Consider the following 27205-nt stretch of genomic DNA (forward strand, 5'->3'; position numbering starts at 1 on the left):
GATGAGGAAGAGGGAGGGTCAAGCTAGTCCCATTTTTGTTGAAAATACTTTGAACGTTAACAAGAAGTAACGTCACCCAGCATCGCTTAGAGCACCTTTAAGGGTCCGGTGCTAAATGGGACAACACCAATAACTTTTACTTACTGATTGGGTGTAATGATGGTCATGTTAGAAAATATTTCTGCCTATGCATACACTACATTGCGTTACAATATCTAAAATCTGCATTAAAACATAAAGTACAGCTCCCATGTAGCAGAAAAGCAACGAGTGCAATGTTTGCATGGCTGTGGTTGCCCGTTTTAATATTGGTATTGTGCCACAGACACATCCAGTGTAGATATGCGGCAAATTTGGAGGACACACTCACACACTGATAACATTTCATTGTACAGTGAGGCAGGGCAGCTTCCACAATAATGAGAGGGGATGCAGAGATGGACTGAGAGTAAAATAGCCCAGCGTTCTCACTAACTATACTATCTGCTGCAGTCCTGTCTACATAGTGGCCACAGCACACCGCAGACTAACCTCATTGCCAACTGTCACAGCTGAAGTATTTCTAAAAATACTGTATTCATTAAAGCACAGATACTCCATTCGAAACCTTCGAACCATTCGAAAGAGACATGTAGAGATAAAAGGGTTTGAGCATGTCCCCAATAAAACATAAAATATCCCGTCACAGCCTTCTGTTCCCAATTAAAGGCATGTAATGAAGGTTAGAATCAAAGCTGTTAGCAGTTATAAACTTTGAGTAAGCTAAATTACAAAACAAAATGTTAGTTGTAACCTAGTAAATGTGCTTTGCAAACTGATGCAAGTGTTTGTTAGAGAGGAAAAAACAATTAATGCCCTTTTGATTCTAAAAGGTTTGAAATCAATAGTCTTCTGTATTCACAAAGACTATCAGAGTGATGAGTCTTGTCAGAAAAACAATCTTGGCTTAACTGATTGCTTGTCCTAATCAAGGTGAGTAGTACATTATAGTTAGTTAGCAGTGCAATACAAACAATATATCAATCACTTCTATCAGGATTTATGGACATTCAAAGCTGAGCAGCAGCTTGTTCTGTCAGTCTTTGAAGCATTAGCTAACGTTAGCTCAGCAGCTAAAGAGGAGACCGGCAGCTCTCAACATGATCAGTTATACAATATCTGATACCTTCAGCTTCTATTGGCAGACGTGAGTTACCAGATGTTTGTCAGTAGTTCCACAATAGAACCACATTCACCACTAAATATTCCACTGACTTTTAAATGTAACAAAAACGTCATATTAAGCATTGCAGTTGTAAACATCACTAAATTGGTCAGATTTATTGATACAGATGACTTATCAAGTTCTTTGAAGCTAAAGAAAAATTCAGATTAAAGCATGAGTCTTGCATTGCCAGACGTTCTTCCACAGCGCTGCAAAGGAGCGTCTGGCTGGTCCACACAGCATTCCGGGATGGGAGAAAAAAGATGCTCAGGTTTATTGGCATTTCTTTTAACCAATCACAATTGACGTTGACTCTGCAAAAGAACCTCAGGAAGGAACTTTTTTGGGAGGAATATGTATGTTCAAAGGTTTGAAGGTGTTTGAAGAAAAGATCTTGACAGTTGTGGCAAACTCCTGTAATTTTTTTTAACACAGCATAACATGTGATTAATAAAAACTAAATTGTTTAATAAAAAAATTATTTCACATTGTCCTAACCTTAACGTTCCATTCAGGCAGCATAATGTTCATTTCACTTCAGGTTCACTCATTTGTTGCTATGTTGCCTGAGGTGAGGTCGGTGTTGACTGAAATCAAATTGAAATTAAATTGAAATGCCAGGAAAGTGCCTATTTAATTATGTGTTGGAAAAATACAAGAAGGGGTTCAAGAAGGCCCAGGACCCAAGTAAAGCAAGATGTGGCCTATGAGCTAAGATCATTGACATCTCTAATATTGGAGTAGCAGCGCCAGCTAGCCATGCTAAAGGCACCAAGCACTAGCAATACTTAAAATGTGTATAAACCTAAACTACTGTACTTGCCCTGCAATTACTGTGGCTCTAAAAGCACAATAGAACAAAGAAGTCATTGTTTTCTCATCTTGACTGTTGCAGCCTTTACTGTATAACTAGAAGGATCATAGCACCGTTTGTGCATGCTGTTTTTTGTTATTGGCATTTGGTTTTGTGATTTGCTATGTAGTCAGTGCTTTAGTGTGTTACTGGAAACAGCCGGTTCCCATGGTCAATATCTCAATGCCCTGGTTTCTTGTATTACTGGATGGATTTTGGTAATATTGCATGGTAATGGCTGCTGAATCTCGAGGTTTAATTGCCAGGTGCTCTCCGCCAGCATGTGAAATGCACTGCAACCTCATACTGAAGCCCCAGAGCAGCCTTTTGTTTCTCTTTTCCGAACCTTTTCTCTCGTCCAGAATTTTAAGCACTGGGGCTTGACTTTCAGATACTGATCCGAGTGTGAGCGTCAGCGCGTAGTTAACGTAATCTGCGACTCATTGGTGCAATCAGGAGATGGAGAGTAATTATTACTGGGACTGATGAAGTCGGATGACTTCATCAGTCCGGATATTTTATTTTTTTCTTTATTGGCCATCTCTACTCCATCTCCATTGCCTATCTAATTGACTTGGCAAGCCTCCATTAAATTCACTTAAACCTTTTTGCAATTAAGTAATGATTTTAATCAGGTTTGTTTATCTATCGTAGAGATAAGAAAGATTTAAACTCACTTTGTTTTGCTAATGAGCTCAATTCTTTATTTTTGGGGCTTTGTCCGCCTTTAATTTTTGACAGGACAGGTAGGCGAGAAAGGGGGAAGACATGCAGTAAATTGTCACAGGTTGGATTCAAACCCTAGACCTCTATGTCGAGGCATAAACCTCTCAGTACATGTGCGCCTGCTCTACCACTGAGCCAACCTGGCCACTCCATTCTTTATTTTTACTCTGATGAGGGCAGGGCAATATTAATTACCTCATCTGGGCAGAGCTTTGGAGCACATGCAGAGTTCTCTGTCCTCCTGCTATGCTCTCTACCGCGCAGAAATAACACACCTAAATAGAAATTGGGGTTGAAACATTGAGGTTAAAGGTATAATTAAATTCATTCTCAATTTTGGCATGTCCAGCAGTCTGAGGATGAAATAAGGAGGAGGGTGGAGAAACAGAAGGCTCGGGAGAATATCTGAGACTTTCCACAGCCTTTTTGACTGCATAATTTCTCTTTGATGTGTGTTTGAATTGAGAAAACAGTGATAAAAATGCTCTACCGTACATCTTCTGTGTTGGTGTCTGTGGGTATCTATAATGACAACTTAGAAGTGTATTGAATAATGGTTTTCTATTTTGAATTGTACTCAATTCAAAAATGTTTAGGTGTAATTGACATTTTATGTCTCTTTGCAGTTGTACCACGATACACTATGTGCTGCTGTGTGCAAAATGATAAAAAATTGGATATGAAAGAAACTATGACACAGCTCCATAGTTTGTGTGCAAATTATTAATAGCAGTTTTCCAAAGTACATAGCAGTAAAAATGGCAAATTGTGTTTTCTTGAAACTTATTTTTTTTAATTTCTTTTGTATTATTTTTTTACAGGGACAAATTGAATAACAATTCCTGCAGCACACAGCCACTAAGGCCAAGTTAAGAGATTTGTAATGTGGGGTACTGTGTCCACTTTTATTGTTAGTAGTAGTAGACCTGAAGCCATTAGTGGATCAATCAATAAGTCCATCAACATTAAATTAATTCACTATTCTGATGATTAGGGTTGGGCATCAAGAATCAATTCCTACTTGGAATTTTTTTAAAAATTCCGTGGAATTGTTTATTTAATGGAATTGTTTGGAATCGTTTGGAGGATTTTGGTTTCAAATCTGATCATCGGATCCAAATTTAAAATGCGCAAGCTTTGGTTTCCGTAGTGGCAAGCACTTTTTGTGTTGCAGCCATGGAGCGCAGAAAGCGGCTCTGTAGTATGGCTTTATTTTGCATTGAAAAAGAACTGTAAAACTGCAACACACCATTGAATCAAAATAAAACGTTCCTCTTATTTTTGAAATAAGCATGTTACCCGTTTCAACTCCCCCCCTCAAAGAATCAGAGTCAAGAATCGATTAGAACTGGAATCGAAATGAAGAATCGGAATTGGAATCAGAATCGTTAAAATCTAAACGATGCCCAACCCTACCGATGATTGATAAATCATTTCAAACATTTCTTTAAGTAAAAATAGACTCTCTGGTTACAGCTTCTTTTGTGTCTCTTCTGTAAAACAAACTATTTAACAAAACTGATGTTTTTTGTTAAGGTATAGCCAACATGTTGACTTGGTATGTCCTGCAGCAAGTGGACTTTTGTGTGTGGTTAATAGCTGTCTAATTAGCAAGATGTCACTGATCTCTTAAAAATAAACCATTCTTTTTTTTGTAAATACTGTACATTGGGCTTACATTTTTGTTGTATTGTAATCTTAGCGATGGACATGCCAGCTGAGTTGACAGCTCTCAACATCACTCCACAAGGAGCCCTGCTGAGATGGAATCCACCCGTTTCCAGTGTCGACAACTACGTTCTGACCCTCACACACAACCAGAGTGAGTTATCCAAACTGTCATTTAGAGGCTTTCATTCATTTGTTGTTTATTGAAATAGACTAAATAACGCATTTAGATAAAATGATCAAATCCTCTTTCTCTTTGATGTCTCCATTTCAGAAATAATTAAAAATCCGTCTGATAATCTGTCCGTCTCATATCACCACTATAGTGGTGCTGCTTAAATTGGCTACCAGTTTATTGTACATGACTGTGAAACACATTTTTACACATTCATTTTTTTATTGATGTGATTTCCTGTATGCCATGTCATGTTTGTTTCATAAAGCACTTTGAAACTATGGTGTTATGAACTGTTGTGTAAAAAGTTACTAACCAACTTGTTATTGAGATTAGATATCTGCGCAATGAAATGATTGAAATTGTATTGAATCATAGTACTGACTGCGCTAAGATCAAACTGCAGAGTCGGAGCATAAGGAGAAGATTTGTTTTAGGTCATTTAGGTGCAGTGTTTGGTGATGTGGGTATCATCAAGGTTTTCCCAATAAGAAATGAGATCAGAGTGATCCTTTAAGGCAATATGGATCCCATTTGTCTTGCTTTCAGAACAGTTCATAATGCTCAGTTTGGGATGCATCCCATTGTCTGACAGCCAATGGGGGATCAGAGTCACTTTATAATTTGGTCCCTGAACCATATGGATGACTGTCACGTTACAGTCGGAATGCCAGCCACAGATTAAGCTGCTTTACATACTCAGAGAGTGCGTAAGTATGAAAGTATAAAACGTTTCAAAGGAAGGGTATTTTTTAAACAAACATCACCCAGTCATTTGCTTTTGCAAATGATTTTTAAACTCAAATGTTTAATGACACTTGAACTGAACTGATGTTATATTCTCTCTTGATGTTTACAAACTGGCTGGAGAAGATATTTTGGACATATTTCTCATTTGCACATGACCCCACTGAGTAGGCTATGTCTGAAGTTATCCAAGGGAATCTGTAATACTCAGCTCTCGGATTCAATGTGTGGTCCACTCTGACTCTGCCAGATCATCTCAGATACAGAGACAGTATAAATACATAAATGCTGAACGCATATCTAAGAAGCAGCCAAAGCCAGGATTTAGAGAAGCACAATGTAAAAATGTGGGAAAAAATCCCTTGAGTGTCGGTGTATTAGCTCAGGGTCAATAAATCTCATATTTCATGCAGCACTGTCCTGCATTACAAAATAGATTCGCTTTGGCTATTGGGAACATCCACATAAAATCAGAACCATCATGGTATCCATTAGTTTGACTTCATATAAAATAGAAAGCGTACCATCAATAAACTAATGGATTGTTTATATCCTCACTAGCATCACTGTCACTTTGACATTTACAAATGTTGCATCCAGAGTTTGCCTCATTTTACAGAGTTTTTCCCAAAAGCAGATATTGGCAGATTTATTTTTACCAAAAATAAAATTAATGCAGAAATCTTTTGACTTGAAAGAGGAACCCAAAGGTGGCCAAACAGTGCAGGCTTTGAGATTTGCTTGAGTTTCTTCCCAATGGAGCGTTTTCAATGAGTTACAATTTTATGTTGTCTATTTAGACAAAACTAGAGACAGAAGATGTATGGTAAACATATAAATCTTGTGTCTTTTCCAGTGACAGCTGACACTTTCCTTGTTGAAGGCAACAAGCAGGAGCACCAGCTGTCCAAACTTAAGCCAAGCACCACCTACTCTGTAGCACTCTACGCCACCAAAGGACCCCTCACCAGCGGCACCGTCATCACCAACCTCCAAACACGTATGTGCTCATTTTATTCAGCTTGTCTCTATACAGTGGGCGACATGTGATTCGGTGGTTAGCACTCTCTCCTCACAGCGGGACGCTCCTCCAGGCCACACCGGAGCCTTTCTGTGTGGCATGTAAATGTTCTCGCTCGTTCTCGTGTTTGCGTGGGTGTAGTTCTGGGTGCTTGGTTTCATTCACGCCAAAAAACATTTGTTAAGTAGGAATTCTCCTACACACTGTTTCTAAAGTAGTTAGGATGAGTCAAATTCAGCGGATGCATTTCTCTCAGGAGATTAATAAAGTGTAACACAAACAACAGAAGTATGTCATACAAAGAGAAAACATACCCAGTGTTTATGAAAGATAGACCAGTGAAAGCTGGGGTAGGCAGTTTATCTTTTGCCGTCAATGTGCAAAAGTTCCATAATAATATTTTAGCATATTGTTATTGTGTGAATTTAAATTGTAAGTGTTCTGAGACTTCTACAACTCATCCTTAGAAAATTTAGCCCATGACGTGAGAATTTGGCCAATCACAGGTCATTTCAGAGGGAATGATCCTATTGGCTGTTTTACTAATTAATGTCCCTTAGGTGAAAGTTCTGCTAATCGTAGCCAAAGGCTCAAGGCTGCCGCTAATTCAAGGCTAGTCTCGCTTTGCCAAACATTCCTCCACCAAGGCTAAAGTATTATATATTATATAAGAGACTTATCATCCAACTTTATACAATACATAGGGAAACAAAATTGTGTAATGTAGCATGTATGTATGTAGTATGTATGTATAATGCAATGTACTAGTCCAGTTTCTTGCCCAGGGAGTAGACATTTGCTGTGATAGCAGTCGGGAGAGCTGATATGCTGGGGTTAGCTGTTAGCCTAGCATAAACATTTGCTGTTGGTAGTTTAGCGTTCTGCTCTGGCGTGTTTTTTTGCATTCGGCTTCTGGCAACTCATATTACCACCACCAAAACTACGCCAGAAAAGTGGCAATTAAAACAGATGTGCTGCAAAATAACAATTAATAATATATCCCATCCCTTAAGTAATTTGGTTTAGTTTCTGTATAAATTCTGTTATATTTAAACCTAAATGAACTGAAACAGCATGTTGGTGATGCACCACAGGATGTCTAAGTGTTTATGAATTCCCTTGACATAACAACAAATAATTTCTCCAGTACTACACGTGAAGTGAAAATTCTGTTCTATTGAGTAGATTACATTTAGCTTTAAATTCACTAGCAGTAGCTTCAGAGGTGCAGGCTGCCCATCCTCAACGATGGGTCTAATTGCTTTTGTTAGATACTAAGCACTCGCAGTCTGCATGCTTTATTTACAGGTTTGTGGTATTTACCGTCAATTAATGTCACTGGTTGCAAAATATTTAACAGTGAAATGAAAATTTGTTTTTTTGTCCAACTTCACTGTAATTAGTTTTTAGGATTCTGCGTCCACTTTAAGGCCAAACAAGGCTTCAAGTATCCAAAGTATTGCCACACTACCCACGTCTTGTTACCTCAGTTTTTTTTGTTTATGGTCATTGTGACTGTTGTGTTGTCACTCTTTGTGCCGACACAGGAAAGTCTTGATAAAGGAGCCCATGTTTCTTCAGTCCAATTATCCAATTTGACTTCAACCACTTCATATATGTTGTGAAATTGGTTGATAAGCAATGTAATTCATCAACAAACTATTGAAGTTTCTAATGTTCTTATCCACGAAACTGTCTATTGTCAACGGTGTTTATAATATTTCTATTGCGTAGCCCTAGGTGGATGCATATTTGCATCAGATAGGCATGTAGGATTGATTTTTATTATTGTTATTATTATTGTGGGTCATTTTACAGTACAACAGATTTTTTGCTTTTTGTACAGAGTTTGAAGTTACAAGTCTGTGATCCTTTATCTCTGTGTTGCAGTCACATATGTCACAGGGGTCAGTAGATACTTTGACATGGTGAAAGAATGTAATGTGCATGTAATCGCACTGCAAGCTGTCATGAGGATGGGAACACCCTGTTGCTTTACCTCCAGGTGACCCACCTCTCCAATTACATTCACCTTTATCCGCTACTCCTCAAGAGCAAAGTTGGGGGTGACGGAATTGTTCCAGTTTAGCTGAGTTGCAACTCTGTAAACTTTTTTTTTTGTTATAGTCCTTGCAGAAAAAAACAAAACTTTTCAGTCAGCAGAGGAGTTCATATCCCCCAAGGAGTACCAGAGCTACGTGTCCTGCACTGCAGCAGAGACAAACTACTCCAAACAGAACTCTGACAACGTGTGAAAGCAGGGCTGCAGAGACTTCCCAACGTAAATGGGGCTTAGGAAAATTAGGTGTACCTACATTAAAACCATGTCAATGCTGTGCATGCACATAGTAACTCATACATAAACAAATGTTTTTGACAGTTTAAGGTGATTCTAATTTGGAAATATGTGCTCTGCCTAGTACGTCAAGTACCTCAAAAACACGCACATTTATACCCCAGTTAGATTCTCTCATGTTAAAAACTAATTGCTGTGATGTAGGGCACCATAGAGTGAGCAAAGAGGACAAGGATTTAGTTTTGTTTTGAATACCATGACTTATTGAATCAATGAAACGGCTGGGTGCTTGACATTGTTGCATTCCTCCACAAGAGTGAAATGCACTACCGTAAATGTAGTCTTTCCACTCCATTTTGGAGTATGATTGGGTAGAAAAGACACAAGTTTATCAAATTCTTTCATACAAAAGGAGGGAAATCTGCAGGAGCTCGACGTTTGCTGTATTCAGAATTCTACCAATGTTATTAAAATGTATACAGCAATTACAGAACGGACATGTAGTGTTTTACATACTGACATAGCTGTACAATGATAATACGTTTTTCATTTGGTATTTACAGTGTTTCTTTTTTCCTGCCTTAAGTTTTCCTCGAATAGGGCCTTCAAGAACGATAGCATTCATTTTTTTATATAATTCAATCTCTTTCACCTCATTTCACTAAGGAACCACAATTCAATAAATGAACAATGCAGGAAAATCCTTTATCTTGATCAAGTGCTCCTCTTTGGTACATAAAATGTGTTAGAGGTGTTTGTATTAAAACTATCAGCCTTTCTAGTTCCCATTCATGCTGTAAAGTTACAGTGTATAGACCTATATGTGCTACTTTATATGGACACACACCAATAGAGTCTTCATCCTCGCAGGAATGAAGTTGACAAGTCTCACCAGGGGGCGCCTTGGTCAACTCCAACGTCACAGGGAACTTCTAGTGTTAATAATCAAACGTCCTAATTAAAATCTTAAAGCCTGTTACAGTTCCGCTTACACAGCTTGTTGTATTTCTCAGGCTGTTCCACTCCAGTGGAAAGTGTCACAAGGTGAACGGGCTTGTGAGAAATAATGAGGCCATTGATTGATTTGATCAACGATCCCAGCTATGGCTCTGTCATCGTCGCTCTGTTTCTGTCTGTTTACACCCGCTGCTGAGCCACAGAGTTAACAATTACTGGCATTCGGCCTTTTGAAGGAAAATAGAACAATCAGTGAATAGTATGTGTATTCATCCTGACTGATAGTTAAGACAAGTCTATTTATAACAGCCCTTTTTTTTAAAGAGCAGAGAAATTAAATAATAATTAATTAAAGCAATCATATTGTTGTATTGATAATTAAGGAGACTGAAATACAGTTGTAAAAGGACGCACCTTAACATGTGATTTAACAGTAGTGCAAACATTTGTCTTTTAGTGGAATATACATGGTTGTATAAAATGATCAGACATTTTCTGTGGTTTGCTCATTGCATATGAAATATGAATTGGGGAGGGGGATTTGAGGATAAGCTTTTCAGCTCTCCCAGTAGTCTGGTGTTGTTGAGACTGATGGTGAGGTGGGAAGTATTTGGCTACAAGACAAAAGTATTCCTGTGAGCCGAATACTATGCATTGGGAAATGTCTCTATATGTGTTTGTGTACAGTGTTGTCACGTCTCTGTATTTCTATTTCTATATCTGTTGATGACAGTTGGAACTGAGTTGTTAATTGCGAGAGCAATTATTCCTGGTCCATCTGGTGCATAGCAGCAAATGCAAAGGCTTGATGTGCAAGAGATGACGGGTCAGTGAAGATTCTTGCTGTCAGGAACGTCTCTCCACACACCACAAAGAGAGAAGAAAAAGCAATGGGACTGGCTTAAGTCAAAATGTGGCATAAACTGCCTTTTTTGTAGTATTTTTTAAAATATTTTTTAAGGGTGGAGTTTCTTTGTTGATTCCCAAGCCTCTTAACCACAGCTGAGAGTTGTTATGTTGTCTGGCCTCCATGCCTCAAGAGTTCAACACAGAGTAAGACAGCTTGGCTCTCCAGCGGCTGATATTTAAGCTATAGGGCTGGAAAATAAGGGATTTTGCTACGGGTATCTCAATAAGCCTGTAGGCTGCAGCACCAGGACTTTTTTTTTCCTCAGTTGTGTCTGAGCTCACTTGCGGAGAAGTGCTTGGTACGTTTTTGAAGCAGCAGAGATCCTTGCTGTGGGCAGCTTGACAGAGCTTGAGCTGAGAGATGTTTACAAAGTACTGAGAGTGCTGCTATTACAGAAGTGTAACCTTGATTCTTCAGGCATTGAGGCATTCTTGACACTTTAATGTACTTTTAAGAAGTTGTGTTGTTACCAGTAATGTATGGAAATAATCTTTGAAATAGTCCTACTTTATTAAAAATGGATGGCCTGTAACCACCCTCAGTAAAGTATTTTGAATTTGGTATTTATATTTTAATTCCTCTTACTTTAACTTCTAGCGCTGTACATTTTATCAGATGTAAAAAAAAAAAAAGATTTCTTCACTTTTTTTAAATTTTGAAAATATTAAAAAGAACTAATCATATCAGTAGAGTAACATACACATGTGGTCAAATTAAAAATGAATCCCTTATGCTGCTGTCCAAACATTAACACATATTTGCAGACAAAACACACGGGTGAGATATTTGCAGCAACAGAAAAAGCTTAGTAAGCAAATTCAGCTCCATTCACTTCAATACAGGTTATAACTGGCCGCTCACAACTAAAATATGTACTAACCCACTTTGATACAAACACATCTAAGGTCCCTTACAATATGTTGAAGAAACCTACGTAAGGAAGAATCAATAGTCTATCAATTTATCATACCACATTTAAAATGTAGGTTGAAGTACATCCAGCCAAACATGCATAATTGAAAGGCGTGCAGTGCACTATTTGCTATGTAGTCAATTGTGGGGGGGAGGGGGACACTGTAGGCCGGTTGGAAAGATGCATGGTGGTTGGTCCGGCTCCTTTTGGCTATTTGATGATGTCCGGGATGCTCATAATCATCATCATAATCCAAATGCTAATATTCTTAAATACAATACCACTGTGTGACATCATAATGCCATCTGTGAGATTCATCCACGCAGCAGTTGGTTTAATTCGGTAGACTTCATATATTTAAAGGAGTTATCTATACATCATTCAGGCAGAACAATGCACTGGCAAATCAGCATAGAGCTGTGATATACACTCCAAACATAATAACTTCCTCTCTCTTGTCTTCCTACAAATTACTGCTGCCCATGCTGCCCTTCCCATCTGCTGCTCTGTGTGTGTATGTGTGTGTGTGTGTGTGTGTGTTTGTGTGTGTTTCTCCTTTTGTAGTGTTTACACTGTATGTTAATGATACATTAGATAAAGCCAAACCAATTTATCTCAATCCCATTGTTCAAACCTCCCCGTCTAAAGATGGAGCTTCAGAGCTGCAATGAACTCAGACGACACCTGCTCACCTGCTTTGGCACACTACATGTAAAGGTTTAATTGGAAGGAGAGCGTGAGAGAACAGGATAAGGAGACATATGAATGAAGTCCAAAATAGAATAAAGAAAGGCAGAATGAGGGTGGTTGCAGGCCATCCATTTCTATGAAACACCCCTCCCGCCTCTTCCACTAGTCATCTTTCCCCCACACACACATAATGAAGCAAGAGTGTTGATCAAGTAGAGGGGAGGACAAGAACAGAAAGATAAACGGCATTTTGGCACTTTGAGTTAGAATGGCAGCCTGTTAGATAAGCAGGAAAGAAGGAGGTGAACAAAGGATGGGAGGGCAAGAGGAGCAGAGAGAGAGAAGCACAAGCACAATTGGAGATAAGGAGGACTGTGAAGGAGAGACCCCCAGGTTGATGTGGGAATAGGAAGAAACTGAAAAAAGAGGAGGAAAAGCAGCAATTAGATGCAGACAAGGTCAATGAAGACTTAAAGGTGCAGGAGAGGAGATTGGCACGTCACTGTGGACTTTAGGATAATCTGCAATTATCTGTGATCATCTCAAAGCACACTAGTCAGCCTCCTGCTCTTAAAATCTCTTTGTTCCCTTGATTTTCCTCCCCATCCCTCTCTGTCCATCTCTCTACATCCCCCTGTCACACACCGTGGATCTGTCCATCACTGTCCCTGAGAGAAGACACCCTGCTTCTTTTCAGAGGTTATCAAGGCGGGTACACACGGCTAATTACGGAGCTGTCATTGATCTTTCCAGATGTGCACACAGACAAGGATTTAAACAAGAAGAGTGAGTGTGTGTGTGTGTGTGTGTGTGTGTGTGTGTGTGTGTGTGTGTGTGTGTGTGTGTGTGTGTTCAGACTTGTGGGAGAACTGGGTTCAATTGAGGGTTAGATGTTTAACCTAAAGTTGAGAAGTCCTCAGAGGGAGTAAAAGGTTCAGCCCACTACAGAGGAAAGAAAAAAAAGGTGAGAAAAGTCAAACAGAGGGAATCACAGAAAGAGACGGCCTTTCAGTTGATATCTTTATCTCATATTCACAACGGTGATGTTAGATTGCACAGCACACAAAGTGCAGAACTTGTTTCAGAGTCCCTGACTCCCCTACTCAGAGCGCTGTTTTGTAACTGGCTGACAGTGTGCCCCAGAGTCGTGATGTAACTCCGGGAAACAGATTTTCAAAATAGAAGGTCATCTATTTTCTATCATGCACTAAAATGAGGTTACAGCGTGTCAGTGCTCCTGCTACCATGTCAGAAGATCACATATTGACTCAAAAAGGGTGATGTAAGGTGGGGAAATTGAGGTGAGTCTTCTTGTGATGTGGTTAAGCTATCAAGACACTATAATCACACCTTGTTTAAAGCTGTGCAGGAACCAAATATAAACTCGGATGGTGTGATGTAATGTACAGTAAAACTTGGGTGGGATTGCTGATTAAGGGCTTGAATGCTTTTGAGGCTGTGATACATTGTGACTAAACATGGAAAGTGTCCCACTGCTCCCGTCTCTCCGTCCTTTGGGGATTTAGGATTACTGGCCTGGGGATTTTACCCACCTCAAGGAATACTGTACGTTAACAGTATAAGTGCATGAAGGCCCCATTGTCAACCTGTTCTGATCTACCTCTTTTTTTTCCTATCTTTTTTTTTATTTCTCAGAAAGTACATATGAAGAGATCTCTTCCCATTGTAATATTTAGAATAAAATATCTTACTTTTTTATTTGATGGCACTAACCTATGTTTGGCTTCCAGCTGTCACATTTTGTTTCCTGTTTAATGTAGAATAGTCCATTATGTCTGGCCGGGTTGGATCAGTGGGTAGTGCAGGTGCACATATAGTCTAAGGTCCAGGGTTTGAATCCGACCTACAAGAATTTCCTGCAAGTCTTCTCCCTCTCTCTCACCTAGCTGTCCTGTCAAATACAGGTGAGAAAGCCCCAAAAAATAAAAATTAAAGAATAGTCGATTATAGGGAGTCTCCTTCACTTGACATTTTGAGCTGAAACTAGCAGCGGCACAACCCCCCTAAGATCACCGCCAGTGTTGGTGGAATAGAAATCTAGCGTTAGCGAACTAACCCCGCTTATAAATAAATATATTTTAGTTATTCTTACACTTTTAACAGTCAAACTGAAACACTGCCGGTGAGCTCCAGGTCCTGCAGCCGCGGACGGACCACCATACGTGGGTATAACGCCTGCCTTTTAATTAAATTAATAAAATTTGATTATTTGTAAGCGTGCTTGTTGGTTAGTTTTGCTAACGCTAGCTTGCTATTCCACCAACACTGGCGGTGGACTCCAGGGGGGCTGTGCTTCTGCTACCAGATCTCGAGGTCTCCGTGTCCCGCTGGGGATCAGATCACGTCAAGGTCGGCAGCGGATCTTTCTAGCGATGTTTCCACGCGGGCCAAGCCCCACTGACGGCGGTCTGTCTGCGGCTGCAGGACCTGGAGCCCACCGGCAGGGTTTCAGTTGACAAAAGTGTTGAGACAATGAAAAGTTTTTTTCAGTATTTAGAAGCGTGCTGGCTGCTAGTTAGCTAACGCTAGCTTTCATGCTACATAAATAAGCTGGACAGAGTTGTCCCTCGTCAGGCGATAGAAACCCGGCTGTACCCGGTTGTCCTGTCGGCTCAAAGCTCCGCAGACTGAGTCCACAGGTACATATTAGTTTTGCACCAAATGTACCGCAAGAAGTGTTGCAAAAGTTGAGAGTGCAGACTCGCCGCGGTGTGATACGAGAGAGCACATTGCAGTCACTGATTTGAGAGGTTGGAATCACTGAGTTGTGGTTGTACTGAAAAAGTGACTCAAGTAAAAAAGAAAAAAAAGAAAAACGTGTACAGTTTTTTTTAATAAGCTCTCAAGACATATTTTACAAGTACTCACATCGCATCTACGAGTACAGATTTATTTTACAAGCTCTCAAGTCATATTACAAGTGCTCATGTCGCATCTAAGCGCTCTCACTTTTGCACCATATTTACCTTCATATAAAACAGCCAATGTAACTGCTACGTTATGTAAGCTTGTCCGTTTGCCTGCGCAGAGAGCCACTGCTCACACGCGACAGACAAACATACAGAATTTCTGGATCTGTGCATGACATAACAAAGTTTAAAGGCCATGCAAATTATGGGAGTGTGAAAAATGGGCCTTGCTGCGCACATCCACACTGAGGTTGGGTGGCGATGGGGTGAAAACACAACCGACAGCAAACGTGGAATGTTGTGCTGTGAAATACATCAGCCGGCACACTCCCATAAAGAAAAAGACTTACGAAAAAACAAACTAAAATTCTCTATCTCAATAATTCTCCATTTACAACCGCTCAGCAAGTTGAGACACTCCAGTCTCTCTTTCACCGTCTTCTGATGCCCTTTTAATACAGCCGTCCCTAATTGGACCATACCACCTACACAGGTGATTATAGGGTGAGCCAACCTGAGCAAGCAACGCTAACACTTAAGTTTCTCAAAACATTACAATTGGATAGATCAGTTACTGCTGACTTTACTTTATACATATACTGTATGCTCACCCACTACAATAGGCACCCTAAATATTATAAAAAATGTAATTTACTGCAGAACTATATTACATATTGTTCTACATTTTAGAATTGCCCAGCCCACTCCCTAGAGAAAGGACCTAATGAGGCAAACATGCATGCACTCTCCCTGATTAAGCTGGTGAGCAGCTGCTCTACTCCCCACATCACAAGCAGAACCTTAGCAAAACACCACAAACCAATAAACCTGCCAAACAGGCCTATGTCAAATAATAAAGTAACAAACTAAAGAGTGAATCCTAGTGAAAAGGGAGAAAGGCAGCCTTTTCACAGGGAGTTTCCTGGGAGAAACATTAAAACGGGAGGGCATTTGGAGATAGCCTTAAAATACAGGAGAAACCCCAGAAAAACGGGAATGTTCGCTGGTCTGATCCAGAGAGAAAACCTGTCCAAGGCTGCACAGTCAGCCTGTGAATTTAAAAAAAGGGCCAATGCCGTTTATGTGCTTTGCTGTGGCTTGGCCAGTTAACTCCATACAGGTCTGTGTTGATGCTACCCTGCAGATTATCTGGGGCTCTAATTTCAAGGTTTTTAGCATCTTTAAGATGGCCGAATTGGACAGGCTGTTGATAGTGTTGCCTGGTACTTCCTCTGCTGATAGTGAGTCAGCCACAGCTTGTTGTTCATATCTATAAGATGATCAAAAACCTGCAGGACACCAGACCTTGTGTTCAGTTTGTTACCATATATAAAAGATAATGGCCCAATCCCTAAGTCCGGACTCACAGACTCACGGACTTTGGTTTGCGTTCTCGCGAAATTTGTAAGGGCTTAGGGTTGTCCCAATGTCGAATATCAAAGGGCGTGAGGGTTTAAGTACACACTTTCAAATCCCTTTCCTTGAGTCTGCATTGATGCAGACTTCACCAAAGGGAATCTCCCAAAGCTTCAAGCGTTTACCGAGGAGACCATAGGGAAATCTGGAAATTTCAAAGGTAAACAAACAACATAATGAGACACGACCATGCGGGTAAAACAAGTTTGAAAAAAATTCAAATCAGGCAGCCACCTCCTGTGCCTTGGCTGTGTGGAAAGCGAAAAACTTAAATGAAACTACTCAAACCGGAAAGTGTCAGCAACATCTTTATCAAACGTCGCCAAGGTAACATCTCGTGGAGTGCTGTCCCAGTCCCATTTATACCTATCTGAGCCCATGTGGCCTCACACACTCACTCAGTTAGCACCCAAGATCAATGAAGTCTGTGAGTCTTTAGTCCTTAGTCCTCTGGGGTCACTTTGGAATTGGGCCAAATTTATTTAATAAAATACTTGTGCCTTGCATGTTCTGGAAAGTGTGTGTGTTTTTTTTTACTTCCTTGGCGACTCCGTTACGTGTCCTAGAGAATAGGCGTGATGCTCCAGCTGCAACTGGCTTTCAAATCTGCCAGCAGTTGCTGAGTAATCTTCCCCCCCTCCCTGACACTCATCATGCTGCCACTAAGTGTAAAAGCGCAAAACGTGGAGGTTTGTTCCTCTTTGGCTAATGTGTTTTAAAGATGGAGGCACAACATGGCAAATTTCCATTCCCCTCCATTATAGAAAGAAAAACAGCCGATTTAAGTGGGTGGCTGATCTTTAATGAAATATCTACATTGCCCATTATCAGCAAACATGCATCCAATGTTCCAAAGGCACATTCTGTTCACTAATCTGATATCATTTTTAAAAAACTAACTGAGGAAACATTGAAGACTCATTTTGCAATTATGTAAGCACATAATGTAATCTGGAAACTGCTGCCCTGGTTAAAAAAACAAGGCAACTGATCTCAGCTGGGATTCTGTCTATAATGGAGTGCAATGGAAATTTCTAAGTGACCCCAAACTTTTGACCGGCAGTGTATGAGCGAGTCACTCGTTTGTATTCTGAATGCAGATTTATACGTGTACGACAATACTTTGATTAGTTGGTGGAAATAATTAAACATGAATGAGCACATATTGGAACTTTAACTTAACCTTTTCAAATGTGGTCATGTCTGTGGCCTAGTCACACAAGACTAGGTTGGAGCATGGCACAGTCACATGTTTTTGAACATGGTAACTGTGAACATTTCTTCAGCAGTTTTCTTACTATCAATACCAAGTATTTACTCACTCCACTCTGACAACTGTGCACCCATAAAACTGTGAAACACAATGAGGAATGGCGGTTTGTAAAAGTGGACTGACAAATGACACCTGTCATTATGTGAGAACTACAGTACGTTGTAGGTATAGAAGATATCCTGAAAACATTCCTTGTTTGGCACTAAGTTGATATTTTCTCTATTTCTGGTAGCCATGGACGCACCCCTGAACCTGACAGCCAGTGAAGTGAATCACCGCAGCGCTCTCATCTCCTGGCAACCGCCAATCGCAGAAATTGACAACTACATGCTTACCTACAAGTCAACCGACGGCAGCCGCAAAGTAAGTAGCACACATGGCTTAACACCTGTGTCTCAACTCTCTCTCACACAAACACACACACAAACACACACACACTCACACACACTCAAACACACACAAATCCTATATTTGGTAATTCCATGTATGTTAACTTTTTATCTGCAGCCAAAATGTGTTTCCTTATTTACACTCCATCTACTCAAATCCTGTATTCATGCTACAGTTGCAAACATGTGTCAGGGAGATAAGATGTACTTTTGTTAATCCACACACCTGAAAATAGAAATGTAATTTTGCAGATACTGGAAGGCATATTGAAACCCCTTCTTGGATTTCTGCAAAGTAGAAAAACATTTCCCAATTTAATCAACTTATTATAGCAGAGTTTAACACTTTTCAGGGAAACAACTAGAAGGCAGGATGTGTGTTACTTTATAACAAGTACTTCAAAATCCAAATTTTATCTTTCAATCATATAATTCCTTGATGTGGAGCATGCTAGCATTTGGGGGAAACACAAACCCACAGATTGATGTACACACTAGGGAACTGTGCAGTGAAATTGCCTATCTAATAGAGATATTACTTTAATGTGTCTCAAAAGAGACATTGTTTATTTTGATTAAACCTTTTGATGTGGCTGAGTAATGGTAATAAAGCACATTAGTAGGAGCTGTGTGGAACGCAGCACGCCTGTTAACGTCTTGGCTAGAACCATTTCCCATGATGCTCTGCAAAAGACTCTTTCATTGGCAATTAGGTGTCTTACACACAAGCGCACACTTGTAACCAGATGCACACAGACTCTCGCCTTCAATGCCCACCGTAGTGTCCCGATCTTGTAAAGGAACAGTAAAAAAAAAACATACACGCACGCAATCACACACACACACACACACACACACACACACACACACACATGCCTATGTTACCAACAGGGGACTATCAGGCTACACTGACCACTGAAGTGTGGACTTCTATATCTGGTCATTTAAAAAATACAAAAATATAGAAGAACATTTACTTTTAAGATCTTTATTATGATATTACTGAAAATAGGATTGAATTTAGATATTAAACAATATTAAAGGATTTGGATCTGTAAATAACAGTGTGAGTTGAACACTGATATTGTGAAAAATTAATATTGTTATTTCTTAAACTAAGAAATTAGCATGATGTCAGCATGCGTGCACACAGGTGCAAATGTGAACACACACACACACACACAAACACACACACAAACACACACACACACACACACACACACTGACCTTGAATGTGTGGTACTGCTGTGTGGTTGACCATCGGGTGTCACTCATGCACAAAAAATGCAACGCTAAAAATTCAGATTTCAGTCGATTCCATATCAAACAGACTTCTACCAGCGTTGTAGAAAGGATCACTTTCTTCACACTGTTGATCCAATGTTCTGCCTTTTCAGCCATTTCCCCAAAACCATGGTTTGTCTAGAAATATTATGTGTTATAGGTATTTATTACATGTTATATGCTATTTCCTAGACATGTATTTGCATGTTAAAGTCAAACAGGAATGACATTTTTTTTACAATTATGGTTCTCCTACAGCATACATATCTGCATAATACATACTGTACATAGCTACAGCATACAAATCACTATCCAAAAGGTATAACTTATTATTCAAAACTTTTTGATTTCTTTATGGTACTACTTTTTTCAGCATTAAAGAAAAAATGATAGACCAGTTTAATTTTAAACTATATTTGCATAAACCAGTAACTTAACTGTTCTATCATAGGCAGATGGTCGTACTAACTAACAACCAATCAGCAGCCTGCTACACAAAACGAGAGCCACAGACTTTGAACAACAACTTTTCATCCAACTTACAAATACATTTGGCTTAACTGTCTAACAAACAAGGACACATGTCTTCTGTTGCACTTTGGGTAGCTGAATGAGCAACCAAACAAACCACAGACGTCAGTTCACTGACATCCGTTTGCAGTCAACTGCGGGACATTAAACAGCCTAAACATTTACCTGGGAATGTAACATTGGTCTGTTTAGATATTGGTGTTGGTGCTGTCCTCACTCCTCACTACTACTGCAAACAAAAACACTGTTGGCCCATACTGTAGCTATTAATCAACATGGGACACTGACACGGCCCTTTTAGAGGCTGAGAGGAAAAGGAACATTTATAATAAGTCTTCATGTATTCAATATCTTTTTTCTTCCTTTTGTAATAAAAATATTAACAGCTGCTTATATGAATTTTCTTCATTGTTAATTACATACAGTTTCGTAATAAACTGGTGCATTAAACAGAAATTGTCTCTGGAAATCTGAAAGGTCCTACAAACCCACTTTTGAAAATCAATTTCATTTTTCATTCTTCTAGCCAACTGTGATAATTTCTTTTAGATTTTTATATACATCTTCATTCACCATGATGAGCCGCCTCAACAAGTGTCACATTTTGAATGCATATCGTTCAACAAGAAATGAGTCGTATCACATGCTCAGAGCAAAAATGATCGCTGCAGTAGATTGAAGTACTTGTTGGGAGGTTTTCTCTGGTTGTCTTTACTTGAGGTCTGGCTTGGCTGAAACTATGAGGCAGCGTTACCTCGGCTGTAATCTAACCACAGACTCACAGGTGTTCAACCAGCTTTCCCCTCTTACAGACATAATGGACTTTCATAATTTACATAGGAGTGAGATTAATTTCTTATCTAATTAGCATATACTTAGCGGTTTGTAAATGCTTGTATCACTGTGGTTATGTCCATGCCTGGAATAATAAAGATATCCCCAGTCAAACACCAGGATAAATACACACACACACACACACAGAAGGTATGTATCATAAAACAAGGCCTTTTTTGCTTGCATTAAGAATCTTGACCCTGGAAGCCTGTTGGGGACATGTCTGAGAGACACCATTTACCAGCTGTCTCCCTGCATAATTCACATAGACATATTGCCCAGAAATGTTTGATTTTTTTTCCAAACTGGTTGAATATTTCATTTTTACTTATTCATAATTAATGTGTATTCAGGGAAAACTGTAGCACACATGCACACATTTAAAGACAAGTTCAAGTTTCTGTTCATCAATTGAGGTTTTGTACTACGTCAAACGCCGTTACACCTTAAGACTTGCTCAATGCAAGACGTTTTGTCAAATACAAAGGGAAGTAACTGTACTGGACCGTTGAACCGGGACTTCTTTACCAAAAATAGCAATGTGTGTTTCCTGATTGCTTCGCAGCTTGGCTGTCCGATAGTCTCTTATCTTGTTCTCTCCATCCTCCCTTCTCTTCCCCGTCTGTATTTTCAATGGCTATGTCACTTTTTTACATGGGAAAGAAAACCCACAGGCAGTGTTCTGCAGTCAGTTGAAGAGTCAATGTTACTACTTAGTTTTTATTTCTGTGTCATCCAGTCTATCCCACAAGGGAGAACAAGACATCTTTTTTACAAAACAAAAGAATATTAGTTATAACATTATAAGTTCTTCTTTTTGCTTTTAAAGTACAGATTTATTTGGATAAAAAATCCAAATAAACCAAACACTAAAAATAATAAAATACTTTATTTTCATTTTTTTCATTTAAATGTTCCATATATGAACAGTCAACTTACGTATTTACAGTATTTAAATTGACCTAATATGCTTTTTTCAGTTCCTCTAAATAAACCTGAAACCCACAAAGCAAGCTGCCAAGCTTATCCTGAACAAAAATAGCTTGAAGGTTTCTTTGTTGCCATAGGTCCTTTAAAAACTCACAAGCTCCATTCAATGTTTTATCAGTGACTTGTGGGGATTCTGATATAATTTTACCCTGAGGTTTATACTGAATACACATTAAATCATTGTTTTTTATACAAGACAATTTCTTCACGTAGTGTCTTTTAACACTGTGTGTGTGTGTGTGTGTGTGTGTGTGTGTTTGCTAGGAGCTGATCCTGGATGCAGAGGACACCTGGATTCGACTGGAGGGACTGGCTGAGACCACAGAGTACACTGTCAAGCTCCAGGCTGCAAGAGGACTTGACACAAGCGCTGTAGTCTCCACTACCTTCACTACAGGTACAGTACACACACACACACATACATTATGTCTTTGTATTCTTTGATTTAAGTTTGGAAAGAGAATTTAACCGGTTGAGTTTTCTTGGCCTAGCAGATTTTTTCCCCCTCCTGCACAGTGTTTCCCATTACAGTCACCATAACAAAAGATCACAATAATTGGTCTCTGTAGTCAAACACAATTTTCATCACTCTTCCCTGTTGCATAGTGATGGAGACTGCACCTGCAGGGTGGCTGTCCACAATCCTAGAGCTATAGGACTCTCTCATCTTCAGTGTGCCCAGTGTGTAATTAGATATGTCACTCAAACAAGACTTAGGAAGCATCATGAAGTTGCTAATCAGCTGGAATATACAGCATGTGAACATGCCAAAAGCAAATATGAATATCCATTATTTCATCCCGGCAGTTGACATAGCAGTAAGCTGTGCAATACAAGTGTTGCAAGTTGTCAGTTTTACTTTCATGTATTATTTTTGACCACTTGGAGGCAGCAGGAAAAGCTGTAAACACACAAATGGAATATTATCACATCAAAAAGTTGCAAAACCTTCATTTGGAGTTCTGTTTCTGGTCGCATAATAAATGTAATTCACTCTACTTTTAGCCTAACCTTCCTGAGAAAAATATTTGCTCTTTAACAGCTAAATGCTCCACTGTGCTACAGATTATATTACAGCTAACTTGGTTGGTCTGCTGCTCGGCAGATAGTGTTATTTATTCCATTCTTGATAAAAACATATTAATAACTGAATCTTTTAAAATCAATCTTTGAAGTCAACAGAAATCTTTACAAACTGTTTTAGTTAAAAGATGTCTCATACCTCCTTTATTTCATTCCAGGGAGTCGTCTGTTTGCAACACCTCAGAATTGTGCCCAACACCTGCTGAATGGAGAGACGCTGAGCGGCGTCTACACCATTTACATCAACAGAGACCCCAGCCAGGGCGTGCAGGTGTACTGCGACATGACCACTGATGAAGGAGGCTGGATTGTAAGTCACTGTCAAGATTACTGACACTCTTTCTTTCAATTGCACTTTTGTCACGTGTACATTTAAGAAACCTCAGTTAGGGTTAAGAGAAAGGAAGAAGAGTAAGGGAGATTTGGTTGGACCACATACAGTACTGAACTATCTCAACTATGTAAGTCCAAACAACCGGGTTGTATTTTTCTGATCTTGTCACACACGGGGTGTTTCAGGTATTCCAGCGTCGTCAGAACGGCCTGACAGACTTTTCCAGGAAGTGGAGTGACTATCGGGTCGGCTTTGGAAACCTGGAGGATGAATTCTGGCTTGGTAAGAATCTTAAGATAATTACTTTAGGGAAAACTGTATTACAAGGATTCACCTAAAGTAAGGCCATAACCATGTCCAGTTTTTGATGTCTGGCAAAGCAACAGCTCCTGTAGATGTACTGTCTCCCTCAATCAAATATAAAGGTAGGAACTGGTTAGGATTTGCTTCTTGATAAACCTAAAATTATACTGATTGACAAGTAAGTGTATTAGAAAACTCACGTCAAGTGTTCTGCTGCCTTATTAAAACTTCCAATCACCCTCAACTTTATATTTCCACTGCATTTTATGGGCCGCGGGCTGAAATTAAGCTGCAATCTGCTTCCCATTTTGTTCAGTTCTGTGAAGGCTGTATTACCCTCTGTATCTACACCACATCTCCGTGACTGAAGCAGATTTAATTGGTGTAATCAATAGAGGGTCTTGGCGTTCACTTGGTTTCAGTTGATACATCTATTTTATGTAGAGGACAGATGTTTCCAATATCTTGCGCAGGCGGTATAGCCTTTCTTGTAAGATTTTTCACTCTGTATGAAGATGGAGAACCATTCTGCTAGTCTGTTTTTCATCTTTTAGCACTTGACTTCACAAAGTCTGTGCGATTCATTACTGGATTCCCTGAAAGCTCATCTGTCCCTGAAATGACTTGGTAATTGTTTTTAATGTCACTCTGTGTCAAAGACAAAACAACAGAAAATCCTCACTATTTTGATGGACTGCTGAATTGTTTTCCTCCCCCAAAATCTTATTATGAAACAATAATTATATTCATTAGAAAATGTGCAAATCAGTCATGTTTCTTCATGGGCTAGTTTTTTGTGTTATTGTTTTGGTGCAGATGATTAAAGGAAATATTACATGAATATTTCATTAAGTGAATCAAGACCTTGAGATGAATGTTTTTGAACTTTTTGATTGGAGAAATTAAATAACAATGGGGGGGGGGGGATTCATGGCATTGCATTATCACCACATCATCACAGAGGGAAGGCTGTTACTTTGCAGCTGAAAAATATTTGGTCTTAACAGAAGATAGCTGTGGCCCGCTGTAGTCCATTAGTGACTGTAATAGGTGAAACCATAAAGAGATTTTAGATCCAACCCCATGAACAGGAGCTGACAATATAATGGAGTCTGGTACAAAAGCCTGCAGTTCTTGTTGGGGTTGTCAGATTTCCTAGTTATTTTTAAAGCTGTTGTTTGCGGTGTTATCGAATTGAAAAATAATGTCAGCTGCTCCTGTTACTTTAGTTACATAAAGGTGTTCAAAGGTGGCACCTTACATTTTATCAAAACAGGACAAGATGGATTACTGTCTAGTGGTATAGTTTAATAATTTGTTTTTGTATTTCAAAGACGAGTAGAAGAAATTACTCACTGAAGCAAAGGAGGAGTAATGAGAAATAGTGAACTAACATCTTTGTACTGTAACATTAAACACACCGTACACTGTAGGAGAGAAATCTCTCTGTGCACCACACAGTATATAGTATAGAAAGTGAGCTAAACTATGACAGCAATGTTTCAATGGTTTCTGACAGAGACCTAATGGGATCCCGGCTCACTGTATTGTACATTAAAATCTAAAAACACCAAAGCCTATCTGGTTCAGTGAGTACAACATTTCATCTGACCTGTTTCCACTTCAGCTGACTCAACAATAATCTGCCCTCTCACCACTTCTAGATGTATACTAGTTGAGGGCACCTCCTTCTGTCTTTAGGGTCTTGCTTTACTTTTTTACTCCTACTACTACTAGGTTGTACTTTCCCCCATCTTTCTTCTATCCTCTACTGTACTCTGTCCTCTTAGTGCATAAAAGCAGCTTAATGTAACCTCAGGGTGTGGAGCATCAAGAGCTGCTCTTTGCTCCTGTGAAAGCTTCTCCCCGTGATGCCAGATTACAGATAACATGCTAGCTTGGAACACGGCACAGAGTACAGCACAAAATGTCGAGCGTAGTGTATCAAACTGACCTGTTAGTCCGTTGATCTATGTGTTGTGAGCACTGGCACATTAACAGTTGAATAAATTTGAAATGTCTTCTGTGAAATCGGTCTATTAGAGCATTACCTTATTAAATACATAATCTCAACAGAACATGGCAAAGGGCAATTTAATTACATATGTGTGTCCTCCTCGCCAAACAGAAAGCCGATGTTAAGAGGCCAATCACAAAGGGACGATCTGTGGGTTGCACAACACAGCTAATACAATAGCTTATTTAATTATAACACTCCAGTTGATTCGCGAGTTCATCAGAAAAGTCAGTCCTGTCAAGACAGCTTGCAACGGCCACCTGAACCTGCCTGGTAATCCAGGTCAAGGGTTATCAGAGTCCGACACTGTGGGCCTGCCCTGCACCACCGGCTTTCTCTATTTACATCTATGCATATGAATGGAATAGATGAATGGTTAATAGTTCATATTCGTGTTTTTTACCGCTGTTATTATTCTCTGTCTTAATTAAATTTGGTAAGGTATCATCTAAGTTCGTGAAACAATATTCCAAGAAAAGCTTTGAGAAATCAAAATAAGAAAGTATAACTATGCCATAGATTCAGTTCATAATTTATACTGTTTATTGATCCCCAGTAGGGAAATTACAATTTACACTCTGTTTTGTAAGTATTCACTACATGCAGGCCTGAAACACACACACACACATGCTTAGGACCGTCATGCACTAATGGAGAGATGTCAGAGTGAGTGGGCTGCCAGCACCCTGAGCGGTTGGGGGGGTTGGGAGTTGCCTTGCTCAAGCACCTGGCAGTGCCCAGGAGGTGAAGTGGCATCTCTCCAGAAACCAATCCACAGTCTGTACTTCTGTCCGTACGGGGGACTTGAACAAGCGACCCTCTGGTTACTCTGAAACTGAAGTTCTGAAGTTTAATGGATTTATGGAGATTTTGGAAGGCTCGGATCATGTGGACTCGCCAAGGTTTGTTGTCATTACTTAGAACTCCTCATGGCAGCGGCAGAAACTATAGCTTTTAACAATTTAATTTAATAAGAAGTGTCCTTAACATGTCCTTAGAAAGTGAATAATAATAGAAAGTGAATGGTCATTAGGGCTGCACGATGTAAGGAAAATATAGATGTGTAATGTTGTGGAATATTGCAATAACAATTTTACTTACAATAAATAAAAGATATTAAAGTGTACTCCATTCTGCATTTCTGCTGCTTTCAGTTTTCTGCTAAAATACAACACATTTCTGGTTGAATTTAAGACAAATGCAAGGAAATATTTTCCAACTGTCTTGATTGATCATTAAATTGGATCTATAAGGCACCACTAAAACAAAAATGACGACAAGTGCAGTTTTCTATCCTGATCCTATCTTTATACTATATATATACTAATAGAAAAACATCTTCACATTACGTGTCATTTAGCTGACACGTTTATCCAAAGCGACTTACAATTGCTGCATATCAGAGGTAGCCCCCCTAACTAGGGAAGTTAAATTACAAATAACTAGGGGTTAAATGTCTTGCTCATGAGCACATTGGTTGATGTTCACAGTGGGAATCAAAACAGGACTTCCACATAAAAGGCATGTGTCATATCCATGTGCCATCCCCACCCCACCACATCTCTGTGTTTTTTGTGAAATGTTGCAGCCTTTCGCTGTGTTTATTGCACCAGTTGATATCTGGATGAAGATTAAAAAAAACGATATATTTTGCAGCCCTA

At 39.4% G+C, this 27205-nt stretch overlaps 1 protein-coding gene across 4 annotated transcripts in view; it reads left to right on the forward strand.

Moving 5' to 3' along the window:
* tnr (tenascin R (restrictin, janusin)) overlaps positions 1–27205 on the forward strand; it is a 185759-nt gene that overhangs the window by 152712 nt on the left and 5842 nt on the right. For all 4 annotated transcript variants that reach the window (XM_034887208.1, XM_034887210.1, XM_034887211.1 and 1 more), the window contains 6 exons: positions 4486–4605; positions 6230–6373; positions 18012–18142; positions 22072–22204; positions 23049–23200; positions 23410–23506. In XM_034887208.1, coding sequence (XP_034743099.1) covers positions 4486–4605; positions 6230–6373; positions 18012–18142; positions 22072–22204; positions 23049–23200; positions 23410–23506 — 777 coding nt within the window. The remainder of the gene's footprint in view (positions 1–4485; positions 4606–6229; positions 6374–18011; positions 18143–22071; positions 22205–23048; positions 23201–23409; positions 23507–27205) is intronic.

Source organism: Etheostoma cragini, chromosome 12 (assembly GCF_013103735.1).
Source record: "Etheostoma cragini isolate CJK2018 chromosome 12, CSU_Ecrag_1.0, whole genome shotgun sequence".
NCBI lineage: Eukaryota > Metazoa > Chordata > Actinopteri > Perciformes > Percidae > Etheostoma > Etheostoma cragini.